Raw genomic sequence first — 13,974 nt, 5'->3', positions numbered from 1 at the left:
TAATGTAAATTCTTTAAACTAAATGAAGTATCAGCAGAATTTGAACATGACTGAGCCAATTAACGTCTAAAGATTTAGAATGGTTTTTATTTTTTACATGATAAGGTTCGGGCAAGGTCCTAGTCCCACGAGGCATCTCGCAAAGTAGGCGAGTCACCACAGCAGGCAGACCTGTACCCGTTCAAAAATTCTTCTCGTAGTTTGAACGAGGATACGGGCGTCACCCCGCATCGTTATTTTCCTTACTCATCAGTTTAAGGCATAACCAAGTGAGTTCCGATCATACCACTAGTCACAACCACATGGCATTCTCTATTATGGTGTCACCTGTGAAAGCTGTCAACAGTTAACCATGTGGACTTAAACGAATATATTGCTTTTTAAATAGTAATATTACGTAAAAATATGTTTTAACGTTAACGTGAACATCAGGATTTGGGCAAAACATTTCACATTTGTGGTGGAAATGACGCAAAGGCTCATGGGTATTTGGCGAGCTCGAGCCTTTGCTTTCAGTCAAGGGTAAATGATCACAGATTGTTCACAAGTTGATTTGGTTTCTTCTCTGTTTAATTTGTTATGAAGAAAACATGGTTTACCTCTTTCATGTTGTTGATTTAAAATGGGGGGAATCAAATCAAAGCAAATCGAATCATCCTCAAATGCACAATCGATCTCTTATTTGGCCTAAAACTGCTGTTTAGGTATCTTCCCTAGGCGGCGGTAATATACGCAGGCGCAGTTGAAAAAGTTTGAGAGAAAATGGCAGACGTTTCTTTGGATGAAGTGATACGACAGCGCGGTATTGACCGCAAGATTTCAGTCAAACGGTAATTTTATTACAATTAAAATGAAAAATGCTTCTTAAGACAAGCGCGTTGGTGTTTTAAAAGCATAACGCGCTCCCGTTCGCCTTTTTGGGACCGCATGCTAACGATAGCCTGTTATGGTTAGCTACAATCCCGTCCCAGGCTAAAGCAAAGCTGTTAGCCACAGGCCTCAAGTTATAAATCACGTTATATTAAAATAAATTAACCTGTAGTGTAATTATTTAGCTTGTTTAAACGCATTTAACTATAGCTATAATGGGCGTTTGCGGGTTATTTGTTTTGTAGCTTCACTGGTTCATATTAGCTAGTTCTTTAGCTAATATTTATTCGGGATTTAGCCGTGCTTGGCTAAGACCGCTGTTGCTAAAAGACGTGCTTGAAATCCCCTGGATAATTTAATTGTATCGTTTTATAGCTTCACGAAATAGCAGTTAGGCGACCCGTAAATATATTTACCTTCACATATTTAACTTACGATAAAAAGTCTATTCTACTAAAAATTCCACAACTTGAGAATGCGTTTGTGGTTTAATTTGAAGTTTGATTTTTCCCTCAGGCCCGTATTTGGACGAGGTGGAGGAGGTGATTTGAAAAGTTTTGATGCCAGGCAGAAAATTGGCCTGAGTGATGTTAGACGTCTTGGAGGGGGAACAGGTAAGGTTGAGTCTTCAGTGCTGAAAAAGCAGTGCCCAGTGAGCATTTTGCTGTTGAACTAATTATCGCATCTCAGGTTTTCAAGTCAAAGATGCCAGAGAAAAACTGGTTCAGAAAGATGCTCGGTTCAAAATCCGTGGCAGGGGAGGAGCCGGAACAGTGCAAGATGCTCGCCAGATGATCAACTCACGGAAACAGGGGCAGGTTCAGCGCAGTGTTTCTGTGCAGCCCACACTAAAGGCAGCCATAACGCAGCAGCTACAGGGCAACACACTTGTGCCACACATACAGATTAACACCAACAACAACATGAGCGGTGCAAACACGAGGCAGTTTACTCCTACTGTACAAGGACTGAGTTTGAGGGGCAGCACAGCATCACAGCTGAACAACAACATAAGAGTGATGGATGCCCGTGATAGACTGAGCCTCAAAAGGAGCATTGGAGGAACACAAACACAAGCAACTGCTGGCCCACCTTTACAAATAACAAAGACTATACAGGTGAGGATGGAAAAACTCATTTGGATCATTTATGCCACCTGCACATATATGGTGTTTATGAGCCTTGAAAGCAGAATAGGCTTTTTAATATGTAGTGTATCTATTTGCAGCAGCGTCCCGTGGGAGCTTTGGCCGGAATACGTGCAGCTACTCAAGTGGTGCGATTCTTTTTGTGCTCTAATAGAACAATATCCCATATCTGCTGAAATCTATTTAGGGATGTAACTTAATAGATTGCTTTGTTTTCCCAGCCTGCCCCAAATGAATTTGATGACATCCCTAGCAAACAAATAAAGATCACAGCCGCCAACGCAATGCTGCAGTCACGGGTGAGCTGAGTTCGATCGTCAGCCAAAGTCTTGTTTGTTTTCTACAGTAATTGTTTATGTTTATTTCATACAGTCTGGTACAGTAGGTTCAACATTCTCCATGACAGCCCCGATCACCAAGGTGGTTAAAAACGATGCCTACACAGCACCCCGTCCTCCCGTCCCTGTGAATCCCACCCGTCCCAACACCAACATGGCTGCCGCCCGGCCTTCTGCTGCAGCAGCACTACAGCCGGTCTCCAGGACTCTACAGCAGAGTGCAGCAGAAACCAGCACCACAGCGCCCACTCCTCCTCAGGTAAGCACTGTGTGCTTTCACTGACCGGCTAGGTCATCTTGTTGTGTTAATTGTGACATAAACATCTTCAGCATGAGAACATTTGTCTTTAGGTGAGACTGTCAGGCTAAAGGACCACGGACGTGACCAAAAGTTTTGTTTCTGGGTGAAAATCAAAAGAGTGCAGCCGGTTTAAGCCCGTTTGTATTCTCTACTAGTTTTTGTTACAGTTCCAAATCTGAAAGTGTTAATCTGTCTTGCTTGGATAAGTTAAGGGTACATTTTTAGCCTTGTTTATGATTTAGCTTCACTTAAAACATGAGACTTCTGCAAACCTTTGTTTCCAAACTGGATTTCGTGAGCTGTTCTTCACATAACAGGACAATTGATCTGCATTTTCAAATTTTACCAGAGTGTAATCTGAGTACTCTACCCAGCTCTGCCGGTCACTACATTATATTCACCGCTCTTCCTCCCTGCCGGACGCGGGTGAGCACGGCGATGCATTCCTGTCGATTAGCAGTGCCGGCTATCTTGGATGTCTTTTACTCAGCGATGACTCACTCCTTTAACACCATCCTATTATTAAATTGTGAATTATTGTAGACGTTAAATGTAGCGGCTATTTGTCCATAAAACTTAAACAAAAAATAATCAAATACTTTCAAATGGCCACTGGGCTACGTCAAGGTTTAGGCTTTACGCACGGGTAAAAAGATTTCACATCAAGCAATGTCCATGCTAAAATTGCGTTTGGTGGTGGTTTATTCACACAAGCAGCAAGAGCACAGATTTTTTGCGTCCTCAGTCTCAGTGGTTAAAATAAAACCATGTCCCCTCACAGCCCTGGCTGCTCCACCCACCTTGACCTATTTATACCAATAATCACCCACACCTGACCAATAAACAATAAACTAATTAGCCAAAATAATAAATTAAAAGCATAATGCAAAACAAACTAACTTTAGCATAAAATAAAGAAAATAAACTAGGCTATAATGTAAACTAGTGCTGCACGATATTAGGAAAACCTGCGATATTCGATAACAGTGCTTAATATTGCGACATCGATATTACTCACGATAAATGAACAAATACTAAAGTATGCAGTGTTGATGTCGTCTGGCGTGTGACGTCTGCTCTGGGTTCAAAGCAAACAAAAACTAATGCATGAATTCCATTACAACATAACATTTTTATTGCATAAACATGCAGCTGCACCTGCTACTGTATTAGCAGCAAAACAACAAACTGCATGCATGCAGCTTCTCATTGACTTTAAAACATCACCACCACCATAAAATAGGGCTGCTCGATTATGGCAAAAATAATAATCACGATTATGGTGACTGAAATTGAGATCACGATTATTTAGGACGATTTTTCTATTTATGTTGATTGTATTTGTTTTTATTCAGTCATAAAATTACTCAGGGCACAATCTGGACAAAAATAAGAAACAAGATGATCACTAAAATAACTCCTGATTCCCAGTGTAAAAAGACTAATATACTTATAGCTCATAGTTTATGACCCAAGGGCTATAGACATTGGTTTAACTCATTTAAGTCTAACAGTACAGACCCAAATACCAATATCTTGCAAATACTGACAGCAAGAATTATACAGTGGCATTTATAACAAATAAATGCAAATAAATTGATGTTCACAAAATGTTGCATAACATTTATTAAAGTCGTGTCAAGGTGCTGTAGGAGAGTGCACTAGCACCGTGTCCTCAGAGAGATTAGTTATTATTTATCAGCGTGAGGAAGTTATTTCTATCTATTTCTTCCTTATTTATAAACTATTTACAGGTCCATCAGTTAATGGAATAATTGTCCCAACCACAGCTGCACCCCCCAACCCGGTCTCACAGCAATCAGGGTCAAGCTGCACGTGTGTTTAGCACGCCGCAGATGGGTTGGTTCACCGGCACGTGTCGGAGTCGGCCTGGAAAAAATGATTAACGACACCGAGCGGACTCACGTTCACGTTTGAAAGCAGCGCTGATTCCAGAAACCTCAGCACAAAGTGCGTTCGTTGCTCTGAGCCAGCATGACGAACAAGGGAACGGCGCCGCTAATGTTCGGGTGTTGCTTTCCAAAAGGGTCTACGTAGGGGGCGGGCGTATTACGTGAACGGACCCATCTGATTGGCCGCATATCAGAAGGGCTACATTTGATTGGTCAAATAATACATCCGCGTAAAAAACAGAGCTGGTTTACGAAAAGTTGATGTATGACACGGATGGAAACGTTGAACCAAACATTTATCTCTGTTTTTGACGTGCTTATCGATGGGCCTATCGATGACGGTAATTTTTCGATATATTGTGCAGCCCTAGTGTAAGCCTTTAATAAACTAAATAGCTTCAACATTAAACTTTGTAGTCATCTGTTTCCTGCTTGATGCTGAAAAGCAGCGATGAGAGGAGACACTCGTCATGGCGTGTAATGACTTTTAGACGTGCTTTTTATCAGATTCTCACATTTTAATGTAAACATTTCCTGCTTTTAACATCAGCGGCTCGGAGTCGTTCGTTATCTGATGTCGTCTGCTGACGAGGGCTCAGAGTAACCTGGCAGGTTGATGGGTCCGTGTCAGAGGTCTGGTGGTGGGTTCACGATGGCTTACGTTACTTTACCTGACTAGCTTAGCCTAGCACACACATGTAAACACACCCAGGAGAGGTTATGTTCTTCACCGCTTCTGATTGGTTTACACCACCATATGGGACCAACGTGTGTCCGTTATTTATAGGGTTGGTTATCGTTTGAATTTAATCGATTCCGATTCTTTCAAGACATGACGTGTTTTACATGAGCCAGCTAACAACCACAGGTCCTACTCGATGAATTAATCTTAGCCTCGACATGAATTTAAATTCTATGAACAATAACATCACCATCATTTAGACAAAAACGTGTTTTTGAGAAAAAAAAAAGACTTGCAGCACATTCAGTGTGTTTGTTTATGACCACAACCAAAGTCTGGAAGAAGCCCCTGGGTTGACTTGGCCGAGTCTACACCTCCATGCTGCAGTAGCGATTCAGTCAGAAGGGAAACTGAAACGTAAATATAGCTGCTGTCAGTAACAATCTAACAGGTTTAAAACGTTAAAACTCTCAACAGACTAAATGGTTCAAAAAGGAAATGGAAAAATCTCACAACTTTGTGTGTTGTGAGATTTTTCGTGCTGCACACGGCTCCGTGCAGGCACACTTGCCTCACAAGGGCAGGCACCTTGACACTGAGAAACACCCACGGGTTCCCTGTTGGGTATGACCTGTTTTTTTCTTTTTTCCCAGGTGCACTATTGATAGATTGGGTTGCATTAGAGACCAAAATATTTGCACTCTAGAGGCCTGCTTAGGTGTTTAGGTCAACTTGAGCTTAATTTGTCCAGAGATAATGATTCGATATTTCCGACATTAAAACCACCGGTCGTTTCTACACACATTCTGTAATGTGAACCGTTTGAGTTAAACGTCCTTACTGACTTGTTTTCCCCAGCCGGCTTTCAGCCCATTGGAAGGGACAAAAATAACGGTGAACAACCTTCACCCCCGCGTTACAGAAGAAGACATCGTGGTGAGCAGAGCTGTTCCTTGTGTTTTATCTTCGGTGATGACCTACGCTCTGTAGTCGGGTGTGGTGTTGACCCATGTTTTTCCACAGGAGCTGTTCTGTGTGTGTGGTGCTTTAAAGCGAGCGAGGCTGGTGAAAGTGGGCTTAGCTGAGGTGGTGTTTGTCCGTAAAGAGGACGCCGTCAGCGCTTACAGGAAGTACAACAATCGCTGCTTGGATGGTGAGCGCCTTAGGCAAAGATGAACATGATAACAGACTCTTTGGACTTCTGATGTTTGATTTGCATACAGCTCTTGACTGATCTATTTCTGATCAGGCGCGTCCTCTGGGTGTTGCTGTTCCTAACTTGTCTCGTTCACCTGCAGGCCAACCCATGAAGTGTAACATTCACCTCCAGGGAAACGTCATCACCTCCGATCAGCCGATTCTGCTGTAAGTCACCGTGCCTTCACTTAAATCCATCCGATGCTCAAGCATTTCCTATTCCTGTTTCTCTTTATATGTCCAATTATTTTCCATACATTTAGCTGTCCTACCCCAACAGTTTTTCAGCTGTTTCAGTAAATTTAGCATCAAAACTAATGCGGAGTGGAGCTCTCGTAAGATTTCACGAGGCTCTACGGGGCGGGGGTGGGCTTAGCAAAATAAAAAGACATATTCCTTTCATTACATCACAGTACAGGGATGGATGATCGCTTTCATGGTTTTCTTAACTCATTCACTGCCAATGACGACTCATTTGCATGTTTTTACTGTGTGGGCGTCGGACGAGCCTCCGCACCGTGAGAACAAACATCTCAGCTCTAAAGCCGATCTTCATCCGCGTACGTCACACGTCACGTGATCAGGAAGCAGAACATCCATGTGTTAGGAGATCGTTTTGGGCCGCTGCTGTAAAAAAAAAGTGAGGCGCGAACCGAAAAAGCTTCTGCCAATCACAATTCAACAACGGATTATGAAAGAACGGATAACGCTCGAAACGCGCGGATTCTTCCTGATGTAAGAGGTGAGTCTCAGCTTTGTTTTGGTTGTTTAAGCGTCGACATCATCCTAGCACGCAACGTCCTGTGACTCTTAAAAAAACAGTAAAAACGGTGAGAAACGCTGACAGCGAATGAGTTAAAAACATAATCCAACATAATTCCTGAACGGGGAAAACTCCTAATTCCTGCATTGAAGGTACGGTGTATGGGCACAGTAGTATAGTCGTGTGAAGCACGGCTGGCCAGGAAACCTCAAATTTGCCGTCATTTTGCCCACGTCGGTATGTTCGTCACAGCTAGTCACGTGGAGTCATCCAGTCAGTGGCAGGAAGGGAAAGACGAGGAAATGGGGATCCATTCAAACACGGAAGCAGCAGGCTGGTTGGAGCTTGTCGCTCTGCGTCACTCGCGGCGGTTCGCCGTTACCCGCCACCACCTGTGGCCGCGCGCTGCTCGGTGGGGAGCTAGGAGCGGAAGCGGTGGTAGCAGTAGATTTGGTTGGGGAAAAGTTTGTTTCTAAAAGAAAAACTTCATCTCATGGCAACAAGAGAACAAAAGACAAATGTAAAGTTCTGAAAGACCTGCGGTGCAACCACACACTATCAAAAACCTGATTTCCTGACAACTCAAGTGGGAAAATATTCACACTATGGCTGCAACAACGAATTGATAAAATCGATTATTAAAAGTGTTGGCAACGAATTGCGTCATCGATTCGTTGTGTCGCACAACTCTTCTTGGTGTTGTTTTGGAAATAGAATTTGGGATCATTGGAACGATCAGCAGCATTTCTTGATGTGACTATATGGCGGTTGCCCAGGGCATCATCGCAAGGAGGGCAGCATCCAATATTTTTTGTTTTATTTGGTATTTTTTTCAGTCATTTTTGGAAATGGTGATTAATTTTGATTAATTCACAGCCTATGTTTAGTTACATTTAAAAATTAGTTGTTTGACATCCCCAATTATAGTAAATGTCTACAGATGAGATCAAACAAGACAGATGAGAATTGCTCTTAAGCTGTTTTAACTTGGACCAAGCATTTTAGGTCACAGATAGGTGTAGCTTAGGATCTCTGTCTATACACCTTACTCTCCCTTGCTCATCCCCTTCCAAAGTATTCTGAAGGCTTCATTTCTGGTTTTTCATTTTTTGAAAAATGAGGCAGAAAGAGGTGTTGTCTGGCGAACCGCATGGTACACATGGAAGGGGCTGGGTGGAGTCAACACTTCCTTACTTGCCATGCATGTTGATATGCTTACATTTTTGCATTGCAACGTATCTGAAGCTGTAAGACATTTTAGGTGATAGCATCTGTTTTTCTGCTATTGAACTGTTTTCTAATAACGTTGTGTTTAATAAAGTGAAGGAAGGAGAGAAAAACGTTTCCCTAGCAGTTTTAAAAAATTTCCCCATGTAATCCGATTAATCGTGTCGAGACCCCATCCGATTCATCGATTGTCCAAATAATCGTTTGTTGCAGCTAGGGATGGGTACCTTTGACATTTGAATCGATCCGGTACTAATTCCCGGTACCTACGAGTCGATACCGGTACTTAACGGTACCAATTTTCGATACTTTTGAGTGTTTATTATTTTAATTCTCTTTTATAATTAAATATATATTTTTCTCAATATATAACCATATATGATAAATATCACGATAAATAACATACAAGTTTGTATTTTAACATCGTCCTTGTAGTTTTATAAGCTGATAATTAAACTGAAGCAAACATCTTTACTGTGAACTAAATTTACTGTGTATCTTCATTCCTTTTGCCGTCCTTTTTCATTTGATTTTTCCTACTGGGAAGTTAGAATTTCCGAGGAGAAAGCGAACGCACCATTAGCTGGTAACAACGGTGGCAATGGAAGCTAACATATCAAGTTAACGTTATCTTTAACAGTTTATTTAGCTGCTGGAGCAGATTAAAACGATGATGCCTCAAACTTAGATCGTTGTCGCTGGTTTTACCTTCACCCATTCACCCGTCGCATTTAGTAAAGTAAAGCCAAACTTTAGAGCGCGTTCATGTTCTTCTAGTCGGAAATTCGGAGTTCCGAGGAGAAAGCGAACGCACCATAGCGAAACGGAAGCTAACAAATCAAGGTAACGTTATCTTAAACATTTTATTTACCTACTGGAGCAGATTAAGATGAGGATGTCTCACTTAGATCGTTGTCTGTCGCTAGTTTCATCACCCAGTTACCCATCACATTTAGTGAAGTGGACCCAAGCTTTAGCGTGCGTTCTTTCTACCATGCTTGCTCTGTTTACAACGGGCTCGCAGGGACCGGCGACATAACGCTCTTGCGCATGCGCAACTGTCTTGGCAGTACCGAAACGAGGCACCGTTTGAAATGACGTGAATCGGTGTTCGGTCGGTACTATGGAATTCGGTCGGTACCTTAAAAAGTACCGAATTCGGTACCCATCCCTAGTTGCAGCCCTAATTCACACGATGCAGCTTGTTGTAGTATCTATCTTTAGAATATAAGAGATTGCTTCTTAATACTTTGTGTTTTTAGGAAATTTTAGTTCTTTTACTTCAGTACTTGTTCAGTTGTGATTGGTTTTTCAGTCAGTCTTGACTAAAAGTTCTCAGTTTGCAGTTTTTTTTTTTTTTTGAGAAGCAAATTGCTCCTTAAAAAACTGCAAACTGAGAACTTATTTCTAGTTGCTACTAGCTATCAAAATAATTGCAATGAACAGATGTAGGGGAATGATACTATCAATAAAACTGGTGGTGGGGTGATTATGCTGCCACTGCCCCATCGAGTGGGCACCTTTTGTTATTGGGCATACACGAAGTTATCGCACGTTTATCATTATCGGGGTGAACTCCTCAATATACTAAATATATACAATGTAATATTGATTTGAGGCCATATCGCTTAGCCCTAGCAGAGGCGGTTTTACCATTAGGCATAGGTCGGCGGCCCCCTGGGGCCCCCTTGTGTTGGGGGGCCCCCTAGCCCTGACCGCCGGCACCCCTCTGTTAATGCCACAATATTTTTATTACCAACCTGTGGCCGCAGACGGGATTGGACATTCTTCTCATTACCATAATTACTGAACCGTTCAAGATATCATTAAAATTCCAAAAGTGCTGAAAAAATTAAAAATGGGGCTTTTCGTGCACATACAATACATTACGGTAGCTGCTGGGATTCCCTGACTTGAGCGAAAGAATCACAACACAGATTCAGAGATGTGCTGTGTTTGTCATCCAAAATGCTCCATTTTATAACCTTTGAATGGCTGATCTGATTCAACAAATTCCAACAGTTCCTAAAAGTACATAAAAGCAGCTTTCCAACGATCTATAGCATGAAGCAATCAGAGTTATTGGAAATATCTCTACGAGGGGAAATCCTGCTGTACAGCCTGATTGAAACGGAGCGCAGCGCCGCGGTGAAAGCGGATAACGGGACGGGGAAGCTAATTAGCATAAAAACCAGCATGAAATTATGGAAATGCCTCAAAGAAAATCAACACGAACGATTAGGTGTCCCAGAAGGCTTATATCTGAAGACGGTGACCACGAAGAAGGACAGATCTCCAGTGAACGAGGATATGAACGTTTGTTCAGTCTTTATTTTTTATTTGAACAACCCTCAACTATTTGCTAATTGTAAGATTCAGCATCATTCCAGCATTATTTATCTTTTCACAATAAATAATTATTTTTGCTAAAACAAAAGTTTTTGGTATAGCAGTGCACGGTGTGCAAGAGAAGCACCCCATGGCAGTGTGAGGTGCACTCTGCCTGCAGCTGGAGAGAAACTGCTTCAAGGCCTACCACATCAAACAAAAACGTCTGAAAGTTTACAAAAATAAATGGTCTTAAAAACTGCTAAAAAAAAAAAAAGATACCACGGTTCAATTTTTTTAAAGAATAGATGCATTACAGTTTAAAGTTTAAATTGTTTGCCCAGTAATTTTGAAGTTCCTGTTCAGTAATAAATGTAAAAAAAATTCTAATCCGATTTTTGCTTTTTTCACTTTTAAGCTGATTTTTTAAAGGCTTTAATAGAAATAAATTCTAAATACAAGCCATACACTGAAAGCTGAGGTTGTTCTGAAAAAAGAAGAGTTACACACACTTTGCACTTTTTATTACAATTTTACAGCCACAAGATTTAAAAAAATACCAGGCGGCCCTGTTATAATTATGGTCATAAGAGGGTTATTAAGACGGGGATGCACAAACAGGAAGTGATTGGTAGTCATTCCACTCCAATCCAGTTGGTGGCGGTAATGCACCAAATTGTTGTTTGCCAAGTGCCATAAGACCACAAATAAGAATAAGAAGAGAGGCTGGAGCGTTTGTAACAAACTCAAAGCGATAGTCAAAACATTAAGCATGACATGGAGTTATCCTGGTGGCTCCAATAAGAGAAAGGAGCAGCATGCTTCATAAAAGCTTTTATTTTCACTTCTGAATGTGACGTCGTTTCTCGATGTAAACATCAAAAGGAAGCAGAAAGGAAAGACTATGGAAAATGTTTAAAGTGAGGAAAACATGGACCAAAATGGAAAATAGAAAAGAAAAAATAACGAAGGCTAAAGCACAGGAGCACTGACTGGAAAAAGAAAGCAGAGTAAATACTGAAAGCGCTCAAAGGGAGGGAAATACAGGAAAAAAGAGGAGGACTAATAAAAAGGGAAAATAACTCATGTCAGAAGAGGGGAGAGTTTCGCAAATCCAGTTAAAGGTAAGATTGTCGAAAATTTAGTGTAAGGGGCCCCATGTCTGTGTTCGCCTTGGGCCCCCAAATAGCTAAATCCGCCCTTGAGCCCTAGTATGAGGTTGATGGTGATATTCCGTGTTTGCTCTTCCAGGAGGCTCAGCGACACACCAGGAGCAGGGAGCAGCACAAAGAAGGAAGGTCTTCCCCCTTCTTTGGCCCGTGGTTCTGGTCAGCGGGCTTCTTCTCAGCCCACAGCGGAGGTGGACCCCCAGACTATCCTCAAAGCTCTGTTCAAGTCCACCACTCAGTCCACCACCACCACCGAGGCTCCTAGCTCACAGACCACAGCCTTTCGCATCAAGATCTAGCTAAACCCAGTTTGCTCTGCTGCAGTGTTCACCTTTAAACGATGATTATCCTATCGAACGGCCCGGTCTCTGTCATCAAGCTGGTTTTTACACATTTCTGACTTAAAGCGTTTAAACGAGTAACATTTTCTTCTCTGGTGTCACACGTTCCCCCGGAACGGACCAGTTGAAGTGTTGAGCGATGATTTAAATCGGTCTAGTGGACATTTGATTTGATGTTTTTTTTTTTTTTATTGAATTTTTCTTTTGTGCTACAGTTATCTGCACATTTAGAACAAAGCTAGATTGGGAAGAATTGGAAGTTAATGTTTAAAAGTACATGCATCTACAGTTTTCTATGAACTAGCAGAACAATGATCACACTTTGTCCTTTTCTGACTTAAGTTTCTCGCTGCGCCGCCTCCAGGAGTAACTGATGTTACCAGCAAACAGGAAGAACCTCCAGCACCACGTCTCTGGTTTTCCACTTCTGGTTGTTTTTGGGACAGACTATTAAAATTTGATTGTTTTATACGTTACTCTCAGTTTGCATTTGTAAACTGCTTTTAAGTTGTTTCCTTGTTCTGTCATCAGAGGAGGGGGGTGGGTCAACATTAAATATCTAGCCTTGTAGCTGTCGTGAGACTTGTTTCCACTGTTCGTGCCGCGGTGAAGTAAAATGTTTTAACCTCTGTTTCATTTCTAGGCTTTCAGAAACTCAGGATTTGGTAAGAGGTTAAAAATCAATAAATATGATCTAGAAATGTCTGAAATGTATTCATATGTTGATGCACTTGGTGAAACCTACTGAACAGCAGAACTTCCACAGAGCAAACAGACCTGCAGAAGACAAAACTAGATCTCTGCTTCATTGTGTGTCAGCTCTGGAGGAAAAGAGATGAACCAGTCAGACCTAAAAGCTAGAAGATGTCTGCAAGGATAACATTGTGCGAGAAGACTTATAGAACTACAAATGTTCATCTCTCCAAATTCACCATCCAACCAGACACGGAGAAGTTTAGTGAGCTTCGAGTCTTTCTTCCAGGATGAGAGGAGCATTAAAAGTGGAGAAAACCACTATAAATCTGGCAACTTCATATAGCTGAGATTTTAATTATAACTTTTTAAAAGCTAATGTCGCGTACTTGACAGTTGAAACATCACTTTTATTTAAAGAGCAAGTCACCCCCTGCCAGAGTATTACTCCACTCCCACTTCCTGTTTGAAAAATGCAACAAATGCTGTTGCCTAGCAGACTGAGAGGGCAGAGTCACAAGAACGGCCTGCTTACAGTTTAGGTCAGACATTCTCCTTCAGGATTTCCTGCAAGAGAGCAAAATTCGTGGTTCCATCAATTACAGCAAGTGGTCCAGGTCCTGAAACAGCCCCAGACCATCACACTACCACCACCATGCTTGACTGTTGTGTTTATGTTTTTCTGAAATATAGAATTAGTTTTACACCAGGTGGAATGGAACACACACCTTCCATACAGTTTTTCTTTTGTCTGATCACTCTTTAGAACATTATCCCCAAACAGAACTCTCTCTGTGAAGGTCAGAAACCATCTCCTCGGACACTACCCCCAAAACCTGTGGGGTCCCACAAGGCTCAGTTCTGTGACCATTATTTTCCTTCTGCGTCCTTCCTTTAGCTACTATTATCCAGTTTTCCCCAGACATTTCACTTCTATGATGATGATATTCCGCTGTGCATGTCCTTCAAACGACACCAGTTTTACAAATTGGCCACCCTTGTTC

The 13,974-nt window shown here is 41.8% G+C and overlaps 1 protein-coding gene and 1 non-coding gene across 3 annotated transcripts; one reads left to right on the top strand and one right to left on the bottom strand.

Annotated features, from left to right (window-relative positions):
* Nucleotides 1–108: 108 nt before the first annotated feature.
* Nucleotides 109–263, bottom strand: LOC129167001 (U12 minor spliceosomal RNA). Its single transcript, XR_008565874.2, has one exon. It is a non-coding gene; the product is annotated as a U12 minor spliceosomal RNA (small nuclear RNA).
* Nucleotides 264–640: 377 nt separating this feature from the next.
* Nucleotides 641–12,847, top strand: poldip3 (polymerase (DNA-directed), delta interacting protein 3). Of its 2 annotated transcripts, none has more exons than XM_015945290.3 (10): nucleotides 641–830; nucleotides 1,387–1,484; nucleotides 1,561–1,988; nucleotides 2,102–2,146; nucleotides 2,240–2,317; nucleotides 2,391–2,615; nucleotides 6,111–6,188; nucleotides 6,276–6,405; nucleotides 6,551–6,617; nucleotides 12,019–12,847. In XM_015945290.3, exons 1-10 carry the CDS (start codon nucleotides 763–765, stop codon nucleotides 12,233–12,235), a joined length of 1,434 nt encoding a protein of 477 aa, XP_015800776.3. In that variant the 5' UTR covers nucleotides 641–762; the 3' UTR covers nucleotides 12,236–12,847. The 2 variants fall into 2 exon arrangements, with proteins under 2 accessions (XP_015800776.3, XP_015800775.3); XM_015945289.3 differs by having other exon boundaries at nucleotides 652–830; nucleotides 2,099–2,146.
* Nucleotides 12,848–13,974: the final 1,127 nt, after the last annotated feature.

The sequence above is a fragment of the Nothobranchius furzeri genome, chromosome 12 (assembly GCF_043380555.1).
Source record: "Nothobranchius furzeri strain GRZ-AD chromosome 12, NfurGRZ-RIMD1, whole genome shotgun sequence".
NCBI classification, from domain to species: domain Eukaryota; kingdom Metazoa; phylum Chordata; class Actinopteri; order Cyprinodontiformes; family Nothobranchiidae; genus Nothobranchius; species Nothobranchius furzeri.
Note: the sequence above shows the minus strand (reverse complement) of the source record. Positions and strands in the feature narration are given on the sequence as shown.

Excerpts from the sequence above, each read along its gene's own strand:
- poldip3 (XM_015945289.3), top strand. The coding sequence starts at position 763 with ATGGCAGACGTTTCTTTGGATGAAGTGATACGACAGCGCGGTATTGAC. Across the intron at positions 1,989-2,098 it reads AAATAACAAAGACTATACAG|CAGCGTCCCGTGGGAGCTTT; the intron begins GTGAGGATGGAA and ends ATCTATTTGCAG. Across the intron at positions 6,406-6,550 it reads CAACAATCGCTGCTTGGATG|GCCAACCCATGAAGTGTAAC; the intron begins GTGAGCGCCTTA and ends GTTCACCTGCAG.